At 38.3% G+C, this 25,389-nt stretch overlaps 2 protein-coding genes across 3 annotated transcripts; both read right to left on the bottom strand.

Annotated features, from left to right (window-relative positions):
- Positions 1–444: 444 nt before the first annotated feature.
- LOC140778025 (formin-like protein 5) lies at positions 445–19,202 on the bottom strand. Of its 2 annotated transcripts, none has more exons than XM_073122537.1 (19): positions 18,795–19,202; positions 17,518–18,221; positions 17,223–17,453; positions 14,033–17,142; positions 13,674–13,800; positions 11,828–11,899; positions 7,945–8,043; positions 7,822–7,863; positions 7,586–7,666; positions 7,451–7,501; positions 7,302–7,383; positions 5,816–5,910; positions 3,662–3,733; positions 3,465–3,581; positions 2,483–2,551; positions 2,322–2,388; positions 1,168–1,310; positions 801–1,064; positions 445–704 (listed from the first exon to the last, which is right to left on the bottom strand). In XM_073122537.1, exons 1-18 carry the CDS (start codon positions 18,865–18,867, stop codon positions 975–977), a joined length of 5,325 nt encoding a protein of 1,774 aa, XP_072978638.1. In that variant the 5' UTR covers positions 18,868–19,202; the 3' UTR covers positions 445–704; positions 801–974. The 2 variants fall into 2 exon arrangements, with proteins under 2 accessions (XP_072978638.1, XP_072978639.1); XM_073122538.1 differs by having other exon boundaries at positions 17,223–17,444.
- Positions 19,203–21,449: 2,247 nt separating this feature from the next.
- LOC140778929 (uncharacterized) lies at positions 21,450–24,821 on the bottom strand. Its single transcript, XM_073123833.1, has 4 exons — positions 24,222–24,821; positions 23,302–24,008; positions 22,999–23,220; positions 21,450–22,918 (listed from the first exon to the last, which is right to left on the bottom strand). The coding sequence occupies exons 1-4, from the start codon at positions 24,292–24,294 to the stop codon at positions 21,647–21,649; spliced, it is 2,274 nt and encodes a 757-aa protein (XP_072979934.1). The 5' UTR covers positions 24,295–24,821; the 3' UTR covers positions 21,450–21,646.
- Between the last annotated feature and the right edge of the window lie 568 nt (positions 24,822–25,389).

Raw genomic sequence — 25,389 nt, 5'->3', positions numbered from 1 at the left:
TTGTTTCACTTTGTTTGTAGAAAATTAAAAAATAGTCAGCTACTCGCAGACATTCTTTTATCTTCTCTAATGATTATGATAAATATAGACGGGCTAAAGAAGTGAAATTAATAGATATTAGAAAGAAAAAAAAAAACCTGAGAAGGTAGCCGCTATATGCAGTGTTACTTAGAGAGAATAAAATCCTCACGAGAACAAAATCTGTGTGGGCGAAACAACATCTGAGGCAGCATTGATACGAGCAGGAACAATCATTAACAACCTCAGTCGAAACCAGAGAATCCAGAAAGAAGAAAATAATGAGAAGAGAAAGTGCCATTGACTTTGAGAAGCAACATAACAGCAGTTGCTGAAGCAGAGCAGTAATGATCCTGTTCGTTTTTCCAGCATCATTGGGAAATTAAACAACGACAACAAACAGATGCACTAAAGAGCACCTACATCTCAGCTTTACAACTACATTTAATAGATATTGATGTTCGTTCTTGGATTACAAGTTGACATCGATACATGCTTATACAATTCGCCCCTATTGTACATTTTCCAACCTATTCCTCACCATACAAAAATGAATATGAAAAAGAAGATTGAAAATAAAATTAACAGATTTACAAAAAGAATCAAAGGAACCGCTATGTTAGTTCTGTACAGACACTAGAGCAGGGAATCATTGGCCTTAAGCATGGATTGTGGGCCCACAATATCTGTTGATAATAAAAAAAAAAAAAGAGTGAAATAAGCAAAGTAGCAAAAAGACTTCCCTAGAAAGCTTGACAGTTGCCAAAGATATAATAACTGACCATGAAAACATTTCGTGTAGATATCCCGATGTCGTTCTGCAGCACAGTGGGATCCAGCTTTGTCATCCCCGAGTCCTGGTTAAATCTTGGGCTGCTGAACAATTTATGAGTGCACCGACGCTCCAGGCAGACACAGATAAAAAAAATTGTATGCCAAGGTTAGCGAGTTAGAGATCATCTAACATCTTTTGCTCGCAAATTTGTAGATTTGGCCTTCTCTAGCGTTTGCTTCAGCTGTCGACTTGGACTGACTGCCTTTGAATCCTATATAAATTAATGAATGATGGATGAGAAACTGAGAATATTGTGGACTCACAATCAGTAGAAATTACAAGAACATGTCAAAGATAAGAAGTAGTTGTCTAACTTGTTTACTCCCGGGGTTTGAAGCTTTTGCTTTTTCCGCTTCAGCTTCTTTCTGGGCTTTTTTCTTCTCAAGCTCAACCTGCTTACAATTCTCCTGATGCGCCCGCCGAAACATTGATACAAAATTCAGAAGAGTAGAAATAACTGCAATTATTTGTGACAATAATCAGATCCATATATATATGTATATACGCAAAGTAAACTGGTGACAACCAAATGAAAATTTATTCCACAGGCATAATTTGAGGTCTAAGGCATGCAATTTGCAAAGGGAAGTGGGAGCTTAAACAGTAGGACATAATGGGAAACAAATAGTTTTCTTCTGTTCAAGAAACTGTCACAAACCATTACATATTTCAGATCATTAGACAAAAAATTGAAATGCATGTCACAGAGGCATCTTAATTATGCAAATGCTATAAAGAAGATCACTACTACACATCAATCCTTCTGCCTGTGGTACAAAAGAACCAGTTACAACCTCATTCTTGCTATCCTTATCTTAACTTTGATCTCAAATATCAAATTACCAGTTTAACCTCTCTTTTTTAAATGTATAACTATTACCGCTCTCTTTTATTATTTATGTACGTGTATTCTTGAGTTAAATACCAATTTCTCCTTGTATCTTTACATTGAAGGCGTCACTTTGTTCAATGATAAAGCCCTGGCACAGTCGACATGAAACTGGTTCAACTCATAGAAACAACCACCCTATAAGGGTAGCAACAAGGTTGGGTCACACGGGCAGTGTCAGATTGACAATATAGTATTAGACCTATCACACCAACCTGAACCCGACATGATTAATAAAAAAGTTGGGGTACTAGACTGAGAATTGCCAGTTTGCCACCATTACTTTCTAGCAATGGTGTAAAGTTGCTTGACCTTGCCATCTCAGAGCCCATATTAGAAGGCCAGCATGCATTAGAACCCAAAGCCAAATGCTAAAGTTAATTAAAATAGGTTTATTGATCTCAAGCCGACAACATAATTGAACTCTAGCTAAAGAATAATGAGAGGGGAAGCAAATCTACAGTGAAGTATATAATAGAGTACAAAATAACTGACTACATATTTGAGTATAATAAACATGTAAAGGAAACTTTATCAAAGAATAGATTGATAAAATATTATCAAATTCTGCATACTTACCCTGTTCAAAAGGACATCTTGCAGGGTCTTCGCCAAAATATAAGGCAAGTGCATCTGCATTTCTACCCTGTTAGCCACTTAGCAAGTAAGAAACACATAACAAACAACCGAAAAGTATGTGTGATCAATCAGATATGAGCAGAGGACAATTAATAGCATACCACTGCAGTATAAAGTGATGACAGTGATTGTACTTCAGCTCCAGCAACAGCAGTAAACTCCATCAATGTCTGGACATTAAAAAGTTATTCAAATGCTGAAGGACAAGGCCAAACAGACCAAAACGACAGCAAGAAACTACAACAGAAGGCCAAATAACATATGCCAAACAAAGTTCAGGATTAAACTTTTAGAAGAACACACGTGAGTACAATTAAAACTCAATCACCATCATTAACATCAATCATAACTAGCATATACAGAGCTCAATTATTAGTAATGGAGGAACTCTAAGCCTCATTCGTCAGAAAGGAAAACGAAAAAAAAAAAATCAACCCTAATTATAAGTACTGACTAGTGACTACATCCAACTGCATGCCAAGATGGAAAAAAAAAATTCTGTAGAAACATTAACAAAGGAATCAGTCACACTATTTGTTATACATCTTGTATCAACTATGCTAAGATTAATGACAGGACACAAACAGAAAGAGGAAAATAAGATAGATTAAACTTTGGAGAGGTCCGAACTGAAAAGTCATCATCTTCAAAGCCTTTTCCCAAAAGTCTTGCGTTGGCTAGACAAAATTTTGAAGTTGAAAAGGCTCCAAAAGACATGAAAATTTTCTATGGCCAATTGACAATAGAGTATTAGAGTACAGTAATTTTGTGTCTGGCTTCTGACAAAGGATATTTGAAGCAACTGCAATTTAGGCTTACATAAAAGTAATCTTTCATTAACATGGATTTGTAGATGGACAAAACTGATAATTTTTAGTTTTTTTACTCGACAATTGTTTCCAGATCCTGTCTACTGTTTGTCTACCAAAATTGAGATTCTAGTTAAGTTCAAATCCAATCATGTTAAGATCAGTGGATATCATATCATACCTACTTCAGATATAATGCAAGCAGATTTCAAATAAAATCAATAAATAATAAGCATGCTATGATGATAACACAAATCAAAGCTAGAGGCTCTGCCTTGCAAAAAATTTCTGACACTGGGCCATCATTTTCTGAAGCTTTGAGTTCCAGCTCAACCTTTTCCAGCCCTTTCACAATAGCTTGCATTTCTTCTGCCAATAACTTCAGTTGTATCTGCACAAAAGAAACTTTCATGCACCATAAAATTTGCATACTACAAATTCAACAGAAGAAGTGCCTAAAAGATCTCAAACCTTTGATGCAGCTTCTAAGCTACTAAGATCCTCATGAAAGTCCAGAAGATGTGATGACCTTGAAGCAAGGACCTGATTAACAACTCATTTTTAGAAGGATAAAAAGAAAACAACATCTCATAGGTATCCAGAAAGAAGATTTAACTTGGCAAATCGTACAGAGAGGGAGAGATAATCTCCAGTCAGAGGTCCCAGAGCAGCTTCTCCTTAATAGATATTGCTGAAGCATGAAATTCGCTTTTAAATCCATTTATCAACCAATCTAGTACTTAAAAGTTAAAAAGTCCCTTTCTAAGGTGCTTGTTCACTCGCACTAGCATCTAATGTACTTGATCACTTTTGCATCCTTTCTCAAACAGCTATTCAATATTAAATTGCCACTATTTCAACAACCATTTGCTTTCCTATGTCCATCTTACATCACATTCTTCACTTTCTGCTAGAAGAGTCTTCAACCTAAAATTATACTTTGTTGTATGTGCCTCACAGATGAAAAGAACTCCTGAACCAAAATTTATTATCTTCTCCTATGCCATCTTTTCAGGTATATAGAATTTTGGAGAAGCACTCCATGGTAATGTGGACTTAAACAGAACAACAATCAAGAAATAAAACCTTCTAACTAGTGACTACTAAGTTACATTAATATGATCCAACGCAGGCCCCTCTCTTGATTGATTTTTTTCAGTCCAGACATTCCACTCCGATATGTCATCAAGACTTCTCAAGATAACTACTTATGCTAAATATATAAATGACCATAATTGAAAATTGTTCTTTGATATTTCCACAATAAAAAAAAGTTCTAAACAGATTCCCTTAACTAGATTAACAATAAAATTCTAAATGTACAATGTACTGAACCCAAAAAAAAAAGAGCAATCTTATTAGCATGCAGCATCAAAAAAATGTATCTCATGGGAAATTCCAGGCTCGTGTCTTCATATTAACTGGATCAGATATGCCACTTTACAATTATATGAAGCATTAAACAAATACAGACATACACATAAAAAAGAAGAGCTTTTGCATATTTCAACCTACATTACTGGCTTATGGAGGAACACAATAGCAATTCAACTCCTCCCTTTTACAGATAATTTTCTAAAAAACTCATGATTTGCTACCTTAGTTTAGGATTTTTTTTTAAAATATTTCTCTCTTTTAACTTAAATGCTATTCCTTTAAGAAGGAAACTGCAGGTGACAGTTGGGGAACTGAGTGGCTGCCTCTGCCCCAATCTTAGCATTTATGGCTTCAGGACATGTTTGGCACTTGGAACCAGGGCGCATCAGAAAGAATATCAATCAGCATTTGCGAGGCCTTATTAGCAGTCTATTTATTGCACCATGCCACACAATTCCAACGGCAGTTTTGATTTTTGTGTGAGAAATACCAGCATTTCAGATTTAAACATATAGATACTACAGAAGAGATCTACAAATATAAATAAGGAGAAAAATGAGCACAAAAATTACATTATGTGACACAAAACAGATAATAAGGTCTTCAATACATAATATAAAATGTAGAGAATTATATTCTTAAATGTAATATTGTAAAGTTTCTCTATTTATATGGGGAAAAAAAAGTAAATGTTATTTAAACAGTTTTAGATAACAATTTCCATACGTAGTATTACATTTCCTGCAAATTACCTGTTATTTGAATATTTTATATAATGCTCAGTACAAAAAGTAAACAAAAAGGGATTTATAACCTGAACAAGGTGTTTAAGTAAAATGAAACTCAATTTCTCCATGAGAGGATTGGGTGACGTAGCAAAAGCAAACACAACTTCAATGAATCAGCATCACCCAACATAATCTAACCAAACTAAGGACTGAATGATACTGACTAACTAGACAGACATCGATTGATGCATGCATCAGCCAACAGAATTGCATTGATTTATACTGACTTCCAAATGCCCTTAAAAAAAGGGTATTTTAGTCAATATAGAAAAATATTCCCAGGATGTCTGTCCCAAACTAAAGAGTAAAGATGACAAAGGACAGTTGGTATATTGCAAAATATCCTAAACATCAATTAGCAAATGTGCAAAAGAAGGTTCTCTTCAACAGCCAATTGTATAGGCGGTAACATGTAAAAACCCTAAAAAGGACCAAAAAGTAAAAGACAGTTGCATCATACCTTACACAAATAGTGCATTAGTGTCATCTTATTATTGGTACCACGAGTATCTGTAAGTTTTAGAAGGCTGTCCAGGCGGAAGCCGATGGCAGATCCTGCCAATTAAACCATAAACTAACTTAATGGAGAAATATATACAAGAGAAAATCCTCGAGCCTCTAACTAGACAAAAGTAACACCATCACAGTATGTGGAAAATTATTATATGACTAAATTCATTTAAAAAGAGATGCCTAGTTTGCCTTCATGTAAAGTAACATATAAATATATTCAACTTGAAAACAACTGGTTGGGAGTGATCAAAGTTGCTTTGTCTGCAAAGATAATAATAGACAAATATATCAATAAAAATAAAGCCAACTGGCTGGGAGAAGTTGCAATTGAATGTCTTTAAATAGAGAATCCTTAAAATTTTGGAAAAAAAAAAGTCTCCCTGAAAAGCTAATGACCAATGTAGGTGCAAGAAGACTATAATAGGAATGTGGTCAAGTTGCTTGACTTGATATCTAAGACGAGAATGAAAAGTCAGTCAAGCACATAACAGTCACAACATATTAAATGTGCCAAGTATTGAGGAATGAGACCACTCTGCAAAACCTCAGTTCAAATAATCATGTTTGTCAATGCTATGTTCTGCTAGTCAAACATTTCTTAACACTTGGGTCCGTCAACATCTTTTAACTCTCTCATGCAGAATCATGAAAAAGAACATTTATCATTTACAGTCAAGACAATTTGCAAGGTTCCTTCCAACTAAGAATACATATTAAATGTTACCAAAATAAGAAAAATCAGCAAAAATAGTGACTTTCTTAAAAGTTGGTATGAGCCTCTACATTTTGCGGTTTGTGAAATATCCATCTTACCAGTTACCACTACTTCCGGTGTTATATTTTGCCACTGAAAAGTATATATTTAGATGGTTTTTATTTTCACATATAATCCCTCTTTATGCATAAGTTGCAAGATAAGATCCACATCATGTCCAGCATCCTGAAAGGCCCTTAATATAACTTTTAAGTGATTTGCGATTACATAACTAATCATCTTCCATCAATCTTATTCCTTTCTTCCCTTGATTCAAGAAGAGATAAATGCCAATCTAACACTGAATTAGATAGAGAAGAAAAGTAACAGAATTAGCAGCTTAACGCAAATTACTAGGTATGATGTTCTTATTCCTATCATTTCATTCTAACAACACAATAACCTTTTTCATTCCATAGGAAACTGTCACTGAGTTTTATATAGTTCTCAAATAGTAGTACAAAAACTCATAAACCTTCATTCTTATTGTTTCTCCAAAAAGCATTATGTATCACATGTATCAAGTTTTAGCCTCACTACAGTAATTAATGATCAATGCCACTTACCACTTACAAAAGACCATTTTCTCTACTAATGAATAGTCATATAATAGACAATATTCAATCAAGGTGAAAAGAACCATGTATGGATAGTTTTGGGGTAGATGATGCGTCATTACCTCTTGCAGTTCCCTGGTTTAATGTGTTCCCAAGATGCAGAATTTTCTTCAAAATTTCCTTGAGTTTGACAGAATTGCGGATCTGACAAGTCATGCATTAGATGGATAAACAAGAAGAGCAAGAAAAGTGTGATTTGTTTGAAATATACCTGCTCACATGTGGAATCTACAATGTTCAAATTCTTTCTAAGATCTGAAACCTGTAAAATGGGAAGAAAGCATGTCATAAATCTACAAGTACGACTTGTGCAAACATAGGATCACGGAATAAAAGAGCATACAACCTGCGACCCGAATTGAATCTTGAATGAGAATACTCGTAGCTTAGATTCCACCCGAGGAACTTTCATCAATTCTAAGAAAAACTGCATCATTGAAAGCATCAAGATGCACGTGTTAATAGTGTCAAACTTAATCAGAAATAAACCTAGCTACCTAATTTTATCCATGTATATACACTAATGTAGAACATGTCATGTTTACTCATATAACATTATATACTGTTGAAAGTGCAACTTACCTGCTCACATTTACCCAGGTTTTCCTTGTTGCCTGTGTAGTTCTACAACCAAAAATGAAGAATAAGATGACAAGAATTTAAAGTGAAATAAACAAACAAAATAATTAACATAAATATATGAACCTTGAGAAGTTCCATTTCTTCTTTGGTTGGGCAGAACTTTATAAGGTTTTCCACTTGATCAACATCCAAAATAGAATCATCCAATGCAAGAGCAGCACTCTTTAAGGAAAAAATGCAATTACTAGAATCAGTTAAAACTTCAACAAGAGCAAGCATCCAGTGAAAACTTTCAATATTTAATTTGTTTCATGCTAGTATATTAAAGCTGATAATCAATGTGCAAACAAAAATTACCAGAGTCTAGCTTCTAAGAGCAAGCACATACATACATATGCATGCACTGTTGGGAAGGATTTATTTCCTACCATCCACTTCAGGGGAAAGAAGAGAACCATCAGTAGCAACATAGATGGCTTTGGAGTTCCATAATTGCCCCCAAACAGTGCTTCATTTCTAGTACTAATTGAGGGTGTTCCTTACCCTTCAACCTAGCCTTCCAAATTTGGGAGGTCCAGATGAGAACAATAAACTATCAATGACTTATACTTCAGTAATTTTTTAATTTACTCTCACCATCAAGATAATATTATATAAAATCAACCAGCTTATTTGGGGATTGCTTTAAGAAAGATGAATTAGCTGGACCTTATAGAAGTTCTAAGAAACAAGGTTCCTGTACAACCTGATAAAATATTCATGGAGTAGAAGTACAAAAGTATGATATCACTCAAATCTCTCATATTCATGTTTCAAGTCAAAACCTACCTTTCCAAAAAAAAATATATATTATAATTCCACAACAATAAACACCATACATTTCGATACAACACTAAACAGTAAACAAAAAAGGCATCAGTATGTCGTGTTCATCAAAAAGAATGGCATGCAAATGCAATAGACAAAAAGATGAAAATGATTTTTAAAGAGTGATTTAGTATGAAAGACTATCATGATATTTCCTTGTTTTTAGATGGTACTCACAAAAAGACCACTTCAAGGCAAAAGAAGCCAAAGGCTTCATGGCCAGCATCGAGGCCTTAAAAATCTTTGATCTAGCAAGTAGCCCATGCCTTATGTGCCATATTAGCCAAACACCCTAAGCTCATCTAGGACGCCCAGTGCAAGATCCTTGAATCAAATCTCTTAAATTATAGCGATATGGTTCATAAATGTATTCGAATGGATTTAATGCAGTAAAGGACCGTTGAAGTTTGGATTTGCATCTAGAGTTGGGTTGCAGAGAGAGGGGACGTGGGAGACATTGGGCAAAATCTTTATTGGGAATCCATCTACTGCATGCTTCTTCCCCCTGTAGCAGCAGACCTATACCATGGCCCTTGTCGATTGATATACTCCACAATGCAAACCAAAGATAGTGTTTGTTTCTATATTAGTTTTCTTGCTTTCTGTCTAATTCACTTCATCTAGAATCCTATAATGTACAGTTTGTTGACAAAGATAGTGGTGGGGTTGCATGGAAGTTCCAGATCAGCAAGTAAGTGTTCTCAGCCATTGACATGGATTCACCTTTGTGGCACTCTAAGGACATGAATCTCAACAGGAAGATTTGTCATTCATAGCAGGATATTCAAAACTCAAAAGCTTCCTAAGAAATTGATGTTTACTCAAAAGTTAAAAATTGATGTTCCGTGATTATAAATATAGAGGCAATTGCCTCCTTCACTAGCCGATGTCAACCCCAACATGATAAGTGCATAATATGTTCAATTTGTTGAGTCATGTTAAGGTAATTTTTATATAAAGCCATGTATACTATTATGACATATATTACAAACGTACACACTTTAAATCTTTAATAACACCTCTTCACCATCCTTAATGGTGTCAGGGCTACCAATATAACTTTACACTTCACAACAGCTGTAATAACTAATAAGAATCCATTCCTTATAGGTGTTGGATCTTAGAAAACTCATAAGGAATAAGGATAAATGAGAAAGTTCAATCTAGACAATAAGTAGCATTCAAAATTTAGTGAAATTTGGTCATTAAAAGGACATAAAATCTAAAAATGAAAAACCAAAACCAAAATAATTTTACTAACATGCTGAAAAAAACTTCTCCTATGGCTCCTGACTTCACATATCTAGCATATCCACCTCCAACAAGATGTGCAGACTTGCAGTTTTGCAAATGCCACATCACCATCCCCCAAATGGTCACCTCCAAAGATTCCAGAACCACCAGAGTATCATCAGCATAGAGATCCTCATCCTAGTCAATAGGCATTCTCAGGACTATGCTCACCATAGGAACACAACTTAACCTTCACTAAAAACTTCCACAAGTCCTTCTTAATCACCTCACTCCCATTAAAGTACCCAACACTCTCCTCATTACTTCTACATCCACTGCACCCTTCCACTTGACTTATTAATCATTGTCATTCAACCTTCATGGTTTCCGCTTCCCATAATCCCACCTTTACCATCATACTCAACCAACCAAATATCACATCCATGCTCAGTCATCCATTTCACCGTTCTGTGATCCTATCAATCCAGTGATGCATAAAATTAGGACAAATATCAAGTTACAACAACCAGACCAGCTAGGGATGAAAACAAGTCGGATTAACTCCAATCCGACCCGCTATATGACCCGACTCGAATCGAATTCAAATAAAAAATTTCTATTTGATTCAGATACGGATAAAACTTTAAAAAAAAATTCGGATACAGATTCAAATGCGGGTCGAATATATTTTTCGGATTTGGATACAGATATCGGATATCCGTTTACCCGCATATTTTTTTTTAATGATTTACAATTTTTAGTTTGCTTATTAAATAGTAAATATTAATATTGTTACTAATAATGCGTTATATATTATTTATAGAGATTAATATTCTCTAATTTTACATATTTGACATCCAAATATTTTTTTGTTATAAAACTCTTAATATTTTTGTGTTAATTTCATCTAAATAAAATATTATAATTCTTTTAAATTTAATCAATATCCGTTTAAGATCCGATCCTCTATTCGAAAATTATCCGTATCCGTTTAGTTAGGATATAATTTTAAATTTTGTTATCCGTCTAATATCCATATCTGAATCCGTATCCGGACTAAACCTATAAATTCAAATATGGATTGAGCACTATCAAATCTGTATCTGATTCGTTTTCACCCTTAAGGCCTGCTCTACATGCACATAATCTCATAACTCTTGTGCATTTTAAATTGAATTTTGGGTGGGTCAAACTCCAATCTGGCCCACCACCTCTCTTATTAGCCCCTTCCTCAAAACGTCCATAGCAGTATAGCACCAAATCATTTCCATCGCAAGCCCCATGATTATTTGTTGCCATCGCAACCTATCATCTTAACCATGATTGTCACTGGTTGATTTCTAGCATGTTTCTTGTCTTAATCTATCAATTTTTTTGCTTTCTCTAGATCGGGCCAATTATTGTCTACTTTTTCAATGAAAGAAGCACGACAAGTTCACAGGCCATGTTAACTCAATACAATGCTTTGACATTTATACACCAACTCATTTGATGAAAATGAATGTTTTACAACATAATGTTGTGCTATACAAAGTCTAGACATGTAATGGTTACTCCGAGATGTTAAGAAGTAGATCCTATAGCTTATGAAATCATTTAGATGATTAACTGAAATACAAAGATTAAGAGTTCATTTCTATATGAACAGACAAATGTGTAGCAGTTGAGACACAGTGAGACAGTTTTGTTTTATACTCTGGTAAACAAATTCTTAGATCATACCTACAGTTTTGACTTATACTCTAGTAAACAAATTCTTAGTGCATACCTCTATTACTTGTCAAAGAAAGTCATGTATAGCACTTAAATACATTCTAAAGCAGTTGTACAAAGATACATTCCAGCACATATAAAATAAAATGAAGTGTTGCTTTGGGCGCATTAAAAGATGATAATCAGAGCTTACCATCAAATCAGAAAGTGGCATCTTGACCTTTGTCAGCATGATTTCAGTGTTATTGGCCCGCCTTAAGTCAATCTATGTGCAATACAATTGAAAAATAATTAAGATTAGATATTCTTGTTCAAACATTAAACAGAAGATGCAAGAAATAAATTGTAGTTTCAGTTGAAAGTTGAAACTAAATGTTCGCTTGGTTTACAACTTGCATTTATACATTGTATAACTCAATGCTATTTTTTAAAAAAAATAGCATCTATACACCATAAATTATCATCAGAGTGATCAATTCCATAAAAACTAAAAAGAAATCATTTTTAGTCTACTGCATAGCACCATGAACCAATTTCACTTTAAGTATTGTATAATATCAGGAGTGGTTTTTCGAAAGCTAATGGAAATGGAAGTCATAAGCTCCCATTTGTTACTTATCAACCTAACCAGGATTCTAGGACCTCCTTGCCGTCTTCTTTACGTCTAATAATGGCAAAGATTTCAATTTTAAACATCTTCCACAGACCCACAAGCCAAAGACTCACTCTTCCACCATTCAATTTGGCATACCCCAAACCCATTCTGCTTCTTGCCCCATCAAAGTGACTTTCGTGACTCATGAACCCTGGTTAAACACCTCTAATATTTAAAAACTCTTCCCAAATCGTTGAAACTTTTGACTTCAACATATGAGGTACATATTGAACCAAAATTAGCAGGACAATACAAGAAAATAATGAAGGAAGAAAGCAGTTGCTGGATCCATAGAAATCTCACACATATTCAATATTCAAGTACAATTACATCTGATAAACTTTCTTATGTATAGAACTGTAGATGAACAAAAATATCTAAAATATATGTCCCTATGGAGTGCCATGGCCTGCAGTACTTGTCAATGTCCATTCTACATTTCCACTTCATCACCAGGAATCTCTTCATACGTGGAATGATATCAATCAGCAGGTTAGTGTTGATGCTGGAGTATATTGTAACAGATCTTAATTTGCACCCTTTGAAGTTATGACTTAACAACTTCATTTGGAGTTAATAGGAATTTATCATGACTACTAATTTAAGCGGACTTAATGAGATGTCAGGAACAATTACATATATTCAGCTCACCTTCAATGCAGTTAGCATCTAAAGCTATTGAGATATTGTCCATTTGTCCTCACATAATCTCATTGAAGACTCATTCTAACACCATCTCTTACCACTCCTGCAGCCTGCACTAACTACGGCAATATATGATCTCACTTTACTGGATCTACAGGAATGTTTTAATCCTTGGAAGCAAGCTTAGTAAAGCATTGAACCACATTTGTTAAAGAAGATCAGTCTTGCTGAGTTCCAATTGCATAACCTAACAATATCAATCTTGTTCTCTGATTTATACTGCTATTTGCCTCTATAACATTGGCCCAACAACGACAAAGGTTTTAATGCTTCCACCCAATCATCTATGTCCATATAATGGTTGCTGCAGCAACATTTGACCACCTATGACCAAGTTCTCATGGGATGGGCTCACAGATAGTACTGTGGGTCGTTACCCACCAAATGACACAAATGATCACCAACTATCAATATCAAACACAATATCTTGTGGAATCAGGGGATGATGAGAAGAAGATGCAAGAAAACCTCTTTCTTGCTCTCTTATCTATCTTGTTTGCAAAGTTTAGCTCCATGGTTCCCGAAGCTAAGTACCATAAAGTATATTTAAACTACCAGATAAGGCATTCAAAAAGGACCCACATAACATAGAGGCTTTACTTGAAATTATAGTTCCAATAAATGAGGAAGAAAAATTGCATGTCCAGAAGAGTAAACTTTACTAGTCCTAGGTCCTTACCAGGTGAACTTTATCTGATTTGGATCCCAGAGATTTCCGACGCCCATCAGACTTAGAGCCATCATCAGATTTTGGAACAACAGCTGGGAAAAGACTTTCAAGTTCTGACACATCAAATTCTGAAGCACTGCAGGATAATTTGTGCAACAATAATAAGTTTGATGACAATAACTAATTAATAAGCTGACAGCATGAAGCACATGAAAATTAGTCAGATGCATGAATGAACCTTCCAATATGACTGGAAAAATGGACAGTCAGGATAGAAAAGTAGAGGATCCTTGAATGTTCATGTTCATGTTCATGGACTTGTTACACATGTCATGCTGATGTACGCTTAAAAAATATGTTGATGGTACCTGGTGGCATCATCAGATTTTTGTAGTTCTGCCCATAAGCTTCCTTGAACAGCTCTTGTTACTTTTACCCAATGTAATGGCTTCAATGATGATCTACGAGGTGTTGAAGCAGACATACCAGGAGCTCTTATAAGGCCACGCCCTCTTCCACTAGAGTTTGGTGGCAAGCCTCCAGAGACACCTGTTGAGCCTGCTGGAGGAGGCAGAGGAGCACCAGGTGCCCTTGGTGGGGCTGGTGGACCAGGTGCACGACCACCCGGAGGAGGCGGTGGAGGAGGGGCACCAGGACGTCCTCCGGGAGGAGGCGGTGGAGGAGGGGCACCAGGACGTCCTCCGGGAGGAGGCGGTGGAGGAGGGGCACCAGGACGTCCTCCAGGAGGAGGCGGTGGAGGAGGGGCACGTGCTCCAAGGGGAGGTGGCGGAGGAGGGGCACCGAGACGTGCTCCAGGGGGAGGCGGCGGAGGAGGGGCAGCGATGCGTGCTCCTGGAGGAGGCGGCGGAGAAAGGGCACTAGCACGTGCACCGGGAGGTGGTGGCGGAGGAGGGGCACCAGCACGTGCTCCAAGAGATGGTGCTGGTGGCGGAGGAGGGGCATCAACACATGATCCACGAGGAGGTGGTGGTGGTGGTGGAGGAGGAGCACTGACACGTGATCCAAGAGGTGGTGGTGGTGGTGGTGGTGGTGGTGGAGGTGCGCCAACACGTGATGCAAGAGGTGGTGGTGGTGGAGGAGGAGGGGCACCAGTATGTGCTGCCAGAGGTGGTGTTGGTGGAGAAGGGGCACCAAAACATGCTCTAGGAGGTGGGGGAGAGGCACCAACTCGCACGCTAGGGGTAGGCGATGGTGATGGTGGAGGACCTAAATGTGACGCAAGAGGGGGTGGAGGTGGAGGAGGTGGAGGTGGAGGACCAACACGGCCAGAAGGAGGTTGTGGTGGGGGTGGAGGACCGCCATGAATAGGAGGAGGGAAAATATTCCTTTTGGCAAATATTTCTAAGAAAGAAGGTGAGGGAGATGGGCCATTGGTAGTTGCTACTGGGCCTAAATATTCTACTCCTGTCCTTGACATCGGTGGAGGTGGAGGTGGAGGTGGAGGTGGAGGTGGAGGTGGTGATGGTGATGGTGGCGGTGGTGGTGGTGGCGGCGGCGGTCTTGAAGATAGAGGTGGAGGAGGTGGTGGAGGTCGAGATCCAAATGTAGAAGAATTCAATGATATACCAACAGAAGGAGGTGGAGGTGGAGGTGGAGGTGGAGGTGGAGGCGGAGGTGGAGGTGGCAGCTTTGAAGTAGCTTGAATTTGAGAGGGTGGTTTCTGCAACAATGGCCATGTAAATGGTGAATCAGATGGTACTGCTGGTGACAAGGAAGTTTCGGTCCTATCAGTAAGAGTTCCACAAGCCTCTACACTTTCACTGACATCACTACCTTCACGAACTGCAGAAATCGCAAGAGCAGCAGGCGAACTGTTATATCTAGATGGAGGATGAGATGGCCTATGCACAGAAGTAGCATCAGATTCTTTTTTTGGTGAGATCCACCTTGGTATTGTCTTCAAATTTGCTGGTCTTGTCTGATCACCCAAAGATTCCTGATGCTTAATCTTTTGTTTAGGAATGACTGGTTCAGGAAGTATACTTGTTGATAGTTTCTTTGACATAGGCGGCAAAGATCTTTCAGGAGCCTGTTTTCGTGTATCATTTACTGTCTTCTGATTGATAGTTTTGTCTTCTATTTTATTTTGCAGAACAATCCGATCTGTATCACGACGAGAAAAATGAGTGTCTCGCTTGAACTTCGTCTCATATTCTGTATCAGGGATCAGTATCTTTTGACTCCTGTCATTCATGATAGATTTCTTCCTGGAAACGACTTCTGTCGAACTGAGGTTGGAGTCAATTTGTTCGGGTTTGCAATTGTCATCAGCTAAAATGGATTTTTCTAACTTGTGACTCATATCATCAAATGTGTTCATTTTCTGATTAATTATGTGATCCGCATTCTTCTCAAGTTTGCAGGGTTCACAAGTACATTTCTCTTCATGTACAATACCTTTCATCTCCTGCTTGATGTTTCTCACTTCTACTATATTCTTCTCCTCATAGGTGACCATGTTATCCAGAGTGATTGACTTTTCAGTAATTTTGTTATCATCACCATTAGTGGCAGTAGCATGTGATATTCTACTCTCCTTCATACCTGGCATGCATGAAGTACCCAATCTGTTTTCGTGGTAAGGTTTTACTCTTTCTTGACTAGTATCACTTTCTATATAATTGTTGTGATTAAGGGCTTCGAATTTGTGCGTCGCAGCTTCTGCAAAGCTGATAGACCTCAAGTTGGGAGATTTGTTATCCAAGCTAGATCTCTTTGTAAGTACATTGTTGTAAATGTTTGATCTGAAATCATTATTGTCTGCTATGCTTTTCAATTGATCTCGCTGCTTTAGAGCTTCTAACTTGTGACTAGGGTCACCCACAGTATCAACATTTTGCGAAAAAATGCTCACTGCATCATGTAGGTAACTACCACGTTTAAATATTTTTTTCACTTCGTGAATGGGAGTAGCTTGCACCATTATATCCTGCTTAGCAATGCCTTTTTTATCACTGATGTACTGCTCTGTCATTGTCCTCTCTAAAATATTCTTCTCCTCTTCTGCATCACCGTCATCCAAAACAAATGTTTTTTCAGCAACTAAAATTTTATCTTCTTTGGCATTTTCACCATCTAATTTGATCTCCGCTGGATCTTCCATATTTGGACATTTTAAGTTGACCCTTGTAGCATCCATAGAAATTAACTTCTGGGTGATTATACTTTTCAAAACATCTTCAGTGTTAATGGTTTCTAACCTTCTTGTTTCATCAGTCACATGGATATCTAAGATGTCTGTTTTGGGATTCTCATCACCAGGCAAAATCTTGTCTTGAAGAAGATGAGTGTCTGTATCCTTTTTACCATCCTGCCAATCAGGGTTGACAAAAATTTCTTCAGCCTCATAAAATTCTTCTGCTGCATCTGTGGAAGCAACCTCTGTATCGTCCCCGTCATCAGCTAACTCTTCTGTGGTGGTATCAGATTCAAAAGCATCGAAGTCTGAAAAGATTACCTGATTCGGGCATGAATCTCCTTTCAAATTGCAGATATGTGAGAAAAATAAAGTTGAACATAAGAGAAACAACCGCCTACCTCAGCTTTGAAATCCTTCGGAAACTGGTCTTTGGAATTCCAGACAACATCAATTTCATCACGATTTAAAATAAGAACATTAGACTGAATAAACGCCGTGTTGAACATGACTTTAAACATAGTCTCTTCATGTTCAAAATCCTCATCCAAGTGAATACACTCAATGACCACATCCCCTTGAACACGACAACGGGCACTAACTTTCATTAATCTAGTCTCTACCTGCATTAGCTAACCAAGAATTAGATTTATCATTCATATACCTAAAACTTTAGTTCCAAGGGGTAAGTAATACCTGTCTATAGTTTCGAATGTGTTTCTTGTTCTTTGGTGTCTCAAAAAGAACCTTTGAACTTCTATTTGCAGGGTTCAATGGGTCTTGACCATGTATGCGAACCATAGGCCTGCAACCCCCTTCACCACCAAAATTCGGAGTAACTCTCAGAATCACAGACTCTAAAGTGAAGGGTGTATCTCTAGGAGGCCAATCTAACCCACTGCCTCGTTGCAATATGTATTGTAGATATCTTATATGAGATGATTGCGGATTTAGTGGTGACAAAAGATGAAGAAGCTCCTTTGGTGCTTGTCTATACACCATCTCCAGAGTCTTTTGCTCCCCATTGTACTGTTTCCGATATAGGAGCAATCCTGCTAGCATGAATGCGAGCACAGGCCATCCCCCCCTTTCACAATGCATTAGCAACACATTATGTTGCCCTTCCAATGATAGCCAGCTCTCACTTGATTTCAAGAAATGGTGGATCATCTCCAGAGGAAGCAAAGGACACCCTTCATATTGCTGCGGGTAGTCCATAACCGTCATATCATATTCTGATAAAATATCTGAAATCTGGCTCCTCTTACCCCCTTCCCTAAAGTTGAACACCATGAACGAGGCATCTGGATGGTAGTCCTGTAATTGTGTGACAATGCCAGTGAGGTAGTCTCTGTACTCATCCTCTTTCAATACTTCAGTCGAGAAGCAACAGTCAAACACTGCGTTAACAAAGCAAATTATTATGGTATTACAAAAAACAGATATATGTGAACCTTTGCGACATCAAAAGCCAACAAAAATCAACAAATTGCATTCTCCTCCTCACCTCAAATAGTTAGAATGATAAGCAAGAAGATAAAATCACAAACAGCAATAGCAACAGGAAGACAACTCTTTTACTAAATTTAGCTTTCCTTTTATGAAGGGGGAAAAAAGCTACTTTAGACTTGAGAAATCGGCAGAATGCAATGACTCTCGCAACATCATAATATAAAACCAAATTCCACAGCTGGATTCATGGAAATAACACAACCAACATTCCGAGGAAGCTTAAGCAACTTCTTCAGAACACCTCAATTTTCCGAAAAGAAGCAGATAAACGACTAAATACCACAATTTGACTGTGCAGAGTCACCAAATTTACACTGGATTGTCACCGCCAAGGACCTCCAATCACGCTAAAACTCAACAAATCAACCGCGAAACCATCACAATTCTCCCAATTCCACCATTACAGACGATCTAACAGGAAAAAAAAACGAAAGGGATAAATCAAAACCAAATCACTTTACCGTAGACCCGCTCCGAGATCTCCAGCAGCCGATCCGGCGGCTTCCGGTAGAACAGCCTCCTAAAGAGCGCCATCCACCGAAGCCGCCACCGCCGTCGCCTACTCCGATCAGATCGAAACCCCTGTCCTCAAATTGCCACAGATCGTGCTCCGTCGCGACAAGAAGCGACAAGGGATCGTTTTCCCGGACCAAGAACGAATCCACCGATCACGAACTAGGACAAGTAAACCGAGATGCACCGATCTTGATCGCTAGGGTTCGAAGGAGATGGGAGGGGAGAAAGAGGATGGATATGGATCGATAACGTAGTAGCTCGCTCTCTCTCTCTCCTCTTCTCTTCTCTTCTCTTCGCTCTTTTTTCTTCTCTCTCTTCTTTGAGTTGGACTGAGATTAGAAGAGGGGTAGACCTGGAACTCGGCGTTTGCGAGCGGTATCACTTTTTTACTTGGGCGTGACGTTAACATAAAACGAACGGGTAGGATTATATCTCTCCGTTCGAACGGACGGCGGATGGTTATTTACCGCATAGGAAATTCGTACGGGCGGTTTATATGGACGTTGTTAGATACGTGGATGCGAGAGAGAAAGTGACCGCACGTCGGACAGCAGCGAATCCAAATCGGGGGAGCGAAATGGCGGTGACGGGACCCCGAGGAAACCTCCAAAGAATATAGGCGGAGTAGTGGGAGGAATGGTCGGTAACCGCTCTGTCCGCGACTTGGTGCACTCGGGGGTGTGCTTACCTCTTGATACCATCACCTCTCCCTATAGTACCCGACTTGTAGCTCAGGCTAACTAATCATGAATAATACTTATTTTTTAAAATAACAAAACGTAGAAATATTCAAATTATGGAATTTGAATTTGAATTTGAATTGAAGTTGTTGTACTTCATTACGATTTGCCAAACTTAGATTATAACAATAAATTTTAGTATAAAACTCTCAATCGAGCTATTGAGACACCTCAACTCTTGGACTCATAAATTCCTAATTTATTTAGAAAGTAATATTTGTGTATATGGTCGCAATAATCAACTGCAATTCAAAATATATATATTTGTTTTGCTAAGTTTACTATATGCACTATTATATGTTTTGCGAAGAATTTTAAGAGAATATATATATATATATATATATTTAGAATCATGAGGATTGAGCTTAAATTAGACCATTAGAAGACCAACCATACATCCATTAGATCGCCAACGTTATTTAACAGGTCAGATACAGCTTAGATAGGGTGGGGGGGACAACCCAAGTGTACACCAAACCTAGACTTTGTACATGCATGCATGCATGCATGATGCATGTGCCCATCCTTATTAGTAGATGATAGTGATATATAACATCAGCACAAATGTCATCAAACCTGATCATAGAAAGAAAAAAGGTTATTCTTGTGATTAGGCCTAAATTTATTTTACCCTCTAAAATTTTATTGTAATCAAATTTTAAATTATATATATATATTATTTATAATATTTATTTTTGAAAATATAATTGATATTAGTAAATTTATTGAAAAACTTATACGATATTTATTGAAGGCTTGATGTACAGGACCCATGATTAGTTCCTATAGCTAAAATATATCTAGCTATGGAAAATTGGAGACATGCATTTAATGTGATGATGCTGCCTGAGCTAGTAGCTTCATGCATGTGAGGGACAATAAGTTTTATATAGGACACCTCTATGATTTGTATCCTTATATCTCAAAGCTCTGCATCTCAAATCCTTAAGCATGGAGAACGAGTGAGCTAATCGGTCTCAAAGTTAGGATTAATGAAACGGCAAAAATAGAGTTGGGAATTGCAAACTTGCTTTAAGCCCAATTTGATATCGACTCAAATATAATGGTAATATGATAAACTTAAGGGCAAATTATAGTTTATCGTATGTAATCTAGCTTAATTTTAATTTATCTACTTTAAATTTAAACACTTAATTTTTATAAGTTAGGACCATTTATCCATATATTTTTTTAAAAATAAACTATGATTTGTTAAGTCTTTTATCACATAATTACTGGTTAACTAGCCGTTACAAGTTGATATGAACAAAACCACAAAAGAATAAATTATAATTCTCCTAAATTCAATTGAACCATAAGTAGCAGCTCGGAAAATACTTGAACTTATTCCGTAATCAAGCAAATTGATCTGGAACAAAATTATAAGCCAAACAAAGGACGATAATTGATGAAGAACGACAAATTGCGACAGTGGTCTCTTCTGAAAAAGATAAAGGCGGCACAAATTATGGAAAAGGCGAACCAATCGAGCGACAAGAGGGAGGACAAGAGCTTATCCATCCTTACTCATGGCATCATAGCAGGGTCCTATTTTTCTATCTACGGGAGCACGAAAAGGACTGCGTGGTCCACCCCGTTGTAAGAAGAAGGGTAAAGGAGGGCGTGCAGAATTCCCACTGCTGGCTGTCGAAGTATGCTCACGAGATAGGAGGTCAGGGCAATCGAAGTCCATGTCTAAAAGTTGAGAAAAGGGAGCTCCTTTTTGCTATATAATTGCGTATTATACAAAAGGGAGGCATGGCGTTCTCAGTCATCACAGCCATTTCCCCCTTTTGTTTGTCCTCGGGATTGGAATGAAAAGAACATGTATGGATTGCATAAGGCCAGGTAGCAGGACTAGAATCCAAGATAAAACCCCCGAGATGCATTTCACGTATATCGATCATGTTGATGCAATATTCCTTCCTACACTTGGGAATCCAATGAACTTGCACGCATTTTTAAAACAGAGAACATGTGCAGGAAAAAAAAATTCTATGTAACGTAGACGAACATGAAGAGCAACGAATGGAATGAACAGTCTTGAATTCTAGACATCATAAGCCCGATCTTACTAGACGAGTGTTGGGCCCTTTTTGCCCATTTAAACCACTTGACCGTGAACTTTTGGCGCCAACTTGTGAAGGAGGAGGAGGAGGAGTTGGTTTACTATGTGATATTGTTGCAAGATCACTTCTCCGAGCTCTCAAGGGAGAAGTCATCGTTGTGCTGTCGCTACTACCACGTAGTCGAACGACCGGTGATCGCATGGATGCCTCTGTGCGTACTCCAGGAGACGGCGGCGGCGCTGCAGCCCCTCCCCGCACTGGCGTCGCCGCACGACCGGGCTTCGATGCATTTGAAGAGAACTTAGGAGTTGGTGGCAATACGGGAGGAGGGAGTGATCTTCCTTTTATAGTTGGAGTGGAAGACATGGAGGGAGAAACACGTAGCCTCGACGGAGGCGGTGCAAGGACCGGAGGGGCTTTCGTTGATGTTCTTGGAGATATAGGTAGAGGGGTAGGTGGGAGTTTCTTGGTTATCCCGTGTAGCTTGAGAGGAGTGGATGATCTGGGATTGGTGGGTGTTCCTCCAAGTCTAGTTGGGGAAGTAGGAGGTGATGGAGTTGGAGGTTGAGGCACACAAGAGGCATCAGATGATGGCGGTTGCAGCTTGGAAGCTGGAGGTCTTACTCTGTTAGAAGTTAGAGGAGTCTTTTTTGCTTGACCAACTTCACTACCTCTATCATTGGCTCTGTTTGTTTGGACCTTCCCAAGCACTGCCTTCCCTTTTGTTTGTAATTTTGTGTGATCTGTAACAGGTTCATGCTTGCTAATCTTCCTCTTTGATATGACTGGAATTTGGGGCATGAAGGTAGTCTGCTTCTTTGAATGGGGAAAAGGTCTTCTGTGTGTTTGTTCTGCTACCTCAGTTACTGTCTGATGATTGCTTGATTCTTCAACCACATGGATATCTGATTCAAGATTTTGATCATCACCAGGTGGCATTTCGATTGGAACTGTTTGAGTTTCTGGGTCTCTTCTACTATCCAATCCATCTGAGTGATTTGAAAGCTCTTCGGCGTCGAAGAACTCATCTGTTCTTTCTGTGGAGATATGATCCCGCTTCTTGTTTTCAATGTGTTCAGCTAATATTTCTGTAGTGGTGTCTGTGGAAGCATTGTCCTGCTTCTCGTTCACAATGTTTTGATCGGCTAATACTTCTATATTTACTGCAGAAATGTGATCTTCTTTTTTCTCCTCAGTCTGATCAACTAATGCTTCTGCAATTGTGTTGGATTCAACGGCGTCGAACTCCGAAAGGAACACCTGGTTCAAGCATGAATCTCCTCTCAATTCAGTGAGACATTACAAACTATTACTACTTTGTAATGGGAGCAGGTAACTACCTCAGCTTTAAAATCCTCCGGAAACTGGTGTTTGCATCTCCATGCAACGTCAATTTCATCACGGGCAAGCGTCAAGAGGTTAGATCGAACAAACGCAGTGTTGAACATGAATCTGAACATCCTCTCCTCGCCCTCCAGATCATGATCTACATGGAGGCACTCAATGATCACATCTCCTTGAATATGGCAGTAGGTGTCAATTTTCATCACTATACTCCCTGCCTGCATTAACGTCACAAAGAATGACAACCCAGTGCATCAAACAAACAAAAGCTTTTTGAAAACAATGGCAGTAAGCAATACCTGGCTGTAGTGCTTTAGGTTCTTCTTAGTCTTTGGCGTCGCGAAAAGTACCTTCAAAGCTTTGTTACTCGGGGCTAGCGGGTCGCGACCATGTATGCGGATCATCGGCCTACATCCCCCTTCACCATCAAAATTTGGAATAGCTCTCAGTATCAAACAATCCAAGATCAAAGATGCATCTTCTGAAGGCCAATTTGCACCACTGCCTAGCTTAGTAATGTAGTCTAAATATCTCTGCTGAGTAGGTTGTGGATTCAAAGGGTAGAAGAGATGGAGAAGCTCCTTTGATGCATGCTTATACACCATCTCCAACGTCCGTTGCTCCACGGTATGCTGTTTCCTGTAAAGGAGCAGAGCAGCAAGCATGAAGGCAAGCGAAGGCCAACCCCCGGTCTCGCAGTGCATTAGCAACCGACTCCGTTGGCCGTCAAATGACAGCCACCTCTCACACGGCCGCAGGAAGTCATGGATAATCACCTCCAGAGGAAGGATTGGAAAGCGGTGGTATTGCCGCGGATAATCCATGACCGTCACGTTGAACTCGGACAAAATGCCCAAATCTTGGCTTCTCTCATCCCCTTCCATTGTGTTGACCACCATGAAAGAGGCATCTGGAAAGTGGTCTTTTAGCTGGGCGAAGGCTCTGACCATGTAGTCCCTGTGCTCTTCTTCTCCTAAAATTTCCGTAGATAAGCAACAATTGAACACTGCAAGCAAACCAAAATTGGAAACCAATTAGGAAATACTTATAGATGTTGTCCAAAAGAAGAAGACTATCGGCCTGATTCAACTCATTGGAACGAACTAATCAAGAAAGCGGAGGTGATACCTTATCGCCCTACGATCATTCGTATTTACTATCATCAAATTTAGCAATCGATACCGGTTTGAAAGCATTTTAAGAGCCAAAAGAACTTTACCGTGCACCCTATCGGAGAGCTCGAAGAGCCCATCGAGCGGCTTCCGCGAGAAGAGCTTCCGCAACAGAGCCATCGACGCGGGTATAACACCAATTCCAACCGATCAATATGCTTAAAAATCCAACACCATCTCGATCGACATTCGAGAGTCCTTCTGTCTTCCTCTTAGCTTGTAATTTTTGCGGGAAATCGAGGCGCCATCGTCATGCGAGGCATCACCATCACCTCGTAGCTTGGCGCGTGTTTAGATGGAGGGACTGGATTTGCTGTCGCGGATCGAACGAACGGATGGGAGATGTTTGGGTGACGAGGAGGAGGGGGATGACGTGCAGGGATTGAACTTGAACTTGAACTTGAAGGCCAGTTCCATTCGTGGCGGGACCGGGAACGCAAGGCACGAAGGCAAACATAACAGCGATGTTAGGAGGAAAATAAAATTAATAAATAAGATCCAGACATAGCATAGCAAATTTGTAGGATTTTTCTACAGGATGGGTTTACAAATAGGGATTTTTATATAATTGGGACTGGGGTATTTGAAAACTTGTTCAAAATATCGTAATTGGCTTAATTCTTGACGCTCGTTCGAAACTACCATGATAGTTAATTATTAGATAAATTATTATCAAAGTTTAAATAAAAATAATAATAAGTTTAGAGTGCAAAATATTTATTAACAATTTTTATCCCAGATCATATGAAATATATTTCATTTTAGTACAGTACTTGATATAATGTTAGATAACTTTTAAACTGTTCTTAATAATTTATGTAAGTTAAAATAGTCTCTCTTTTTCAGATCTGTTATTTATAAAATTTTGAAAGATGTAGCGACAATTATGATGTTTTAAATATTTTTGATAGTAATTATAAACCATTTTAATATTTTCAAAGGGAATTAGTCAATCTGTTTAGATAGTATCATAAGAAAGGTCCTACCATGACAGCAGAAAAAAAAAGGGGGGGAAGAAAAGAAGAAAACTACTTTAATTATGTTAAAAATTCTCCTCCTCCAAGTTTCTGACTGGCAATTGCCCAGCTGCACTAAATGTATTCAAATTGCTTATTTGGAATATATTAAAGACGAACTTGGCTGCACTATCACCTTTTAATTTTGTTATCTTCTCTCCACTCTGCAGTCAATTACTAATTATGCATTCAAATTATA

The sequence above is a fragment of the Typha angustifolia genome, chromosome 15 (assembly GCF_048772165.1).
Source record: "Typha angustifolia cultivar Huaian chromosome 15, ASM4877216v1, whole genome shotgun sequence".
In the NCBI taxonomy this organism is placed as follows: domain Eukaryota; kingdom Viridiplantae; phylum Streptophyta; class Magnoliopsida; order Poales; family Typhaceae; genus Typha; species Typha angustifolia.
The sequence above is the reverse complement of the archived record's forward strand: the minus strand, read 5'-3'. Positions and strand labels throughout refer to the sequence as shown.

Bases quoted from the DNA above. Each gene is read 5' to 3' on its own strand.
- LOC140778929 (XM_073123833.1), bottom strand. From the start codon at position 24,294: ATGGCTCTGTTGCGGAAGCTCTTCTCGCGGAAGCCGCTCGATGGGCTC. The intron at 23,221-23,301 runs GTATTGCTTACT...ACGTTAATGCAG, and splicing joins ACCTAAAGCACTACAGCCAG to GCAGGGAGTATAGTGATGAA. The intron at 22,919-22,998 runs GTAGTTACCTGC...TGCTTGAACCAG, and splicing joins CGGAGGATTTTAAAGCTGAG to GTGTTCCTTTCGGAGTTCGA.
- LOC140778025 (XM_073122537.1), bottom strand. From the start codon at position 18,867: ATGGCGCTCTTTAGGAGGCTGTTCTACCGGAAGCCGCCGGATCGGCTG. The intron at 8,044-11,827 runs GTAAGCTCTGAT...TTTTCCTTAAAG, and splicing joins TGCCACTTTCTGATTTGATG to AGTGCTGCTCTTGCATTGGA. The intron at 1,065-1,167 runs GTTAGACAACTA...TAATTTATATAG, and splicing joins CAAACCCCGGGAGTAAACAA to GATTCAAAGGCAGTCAGTCC.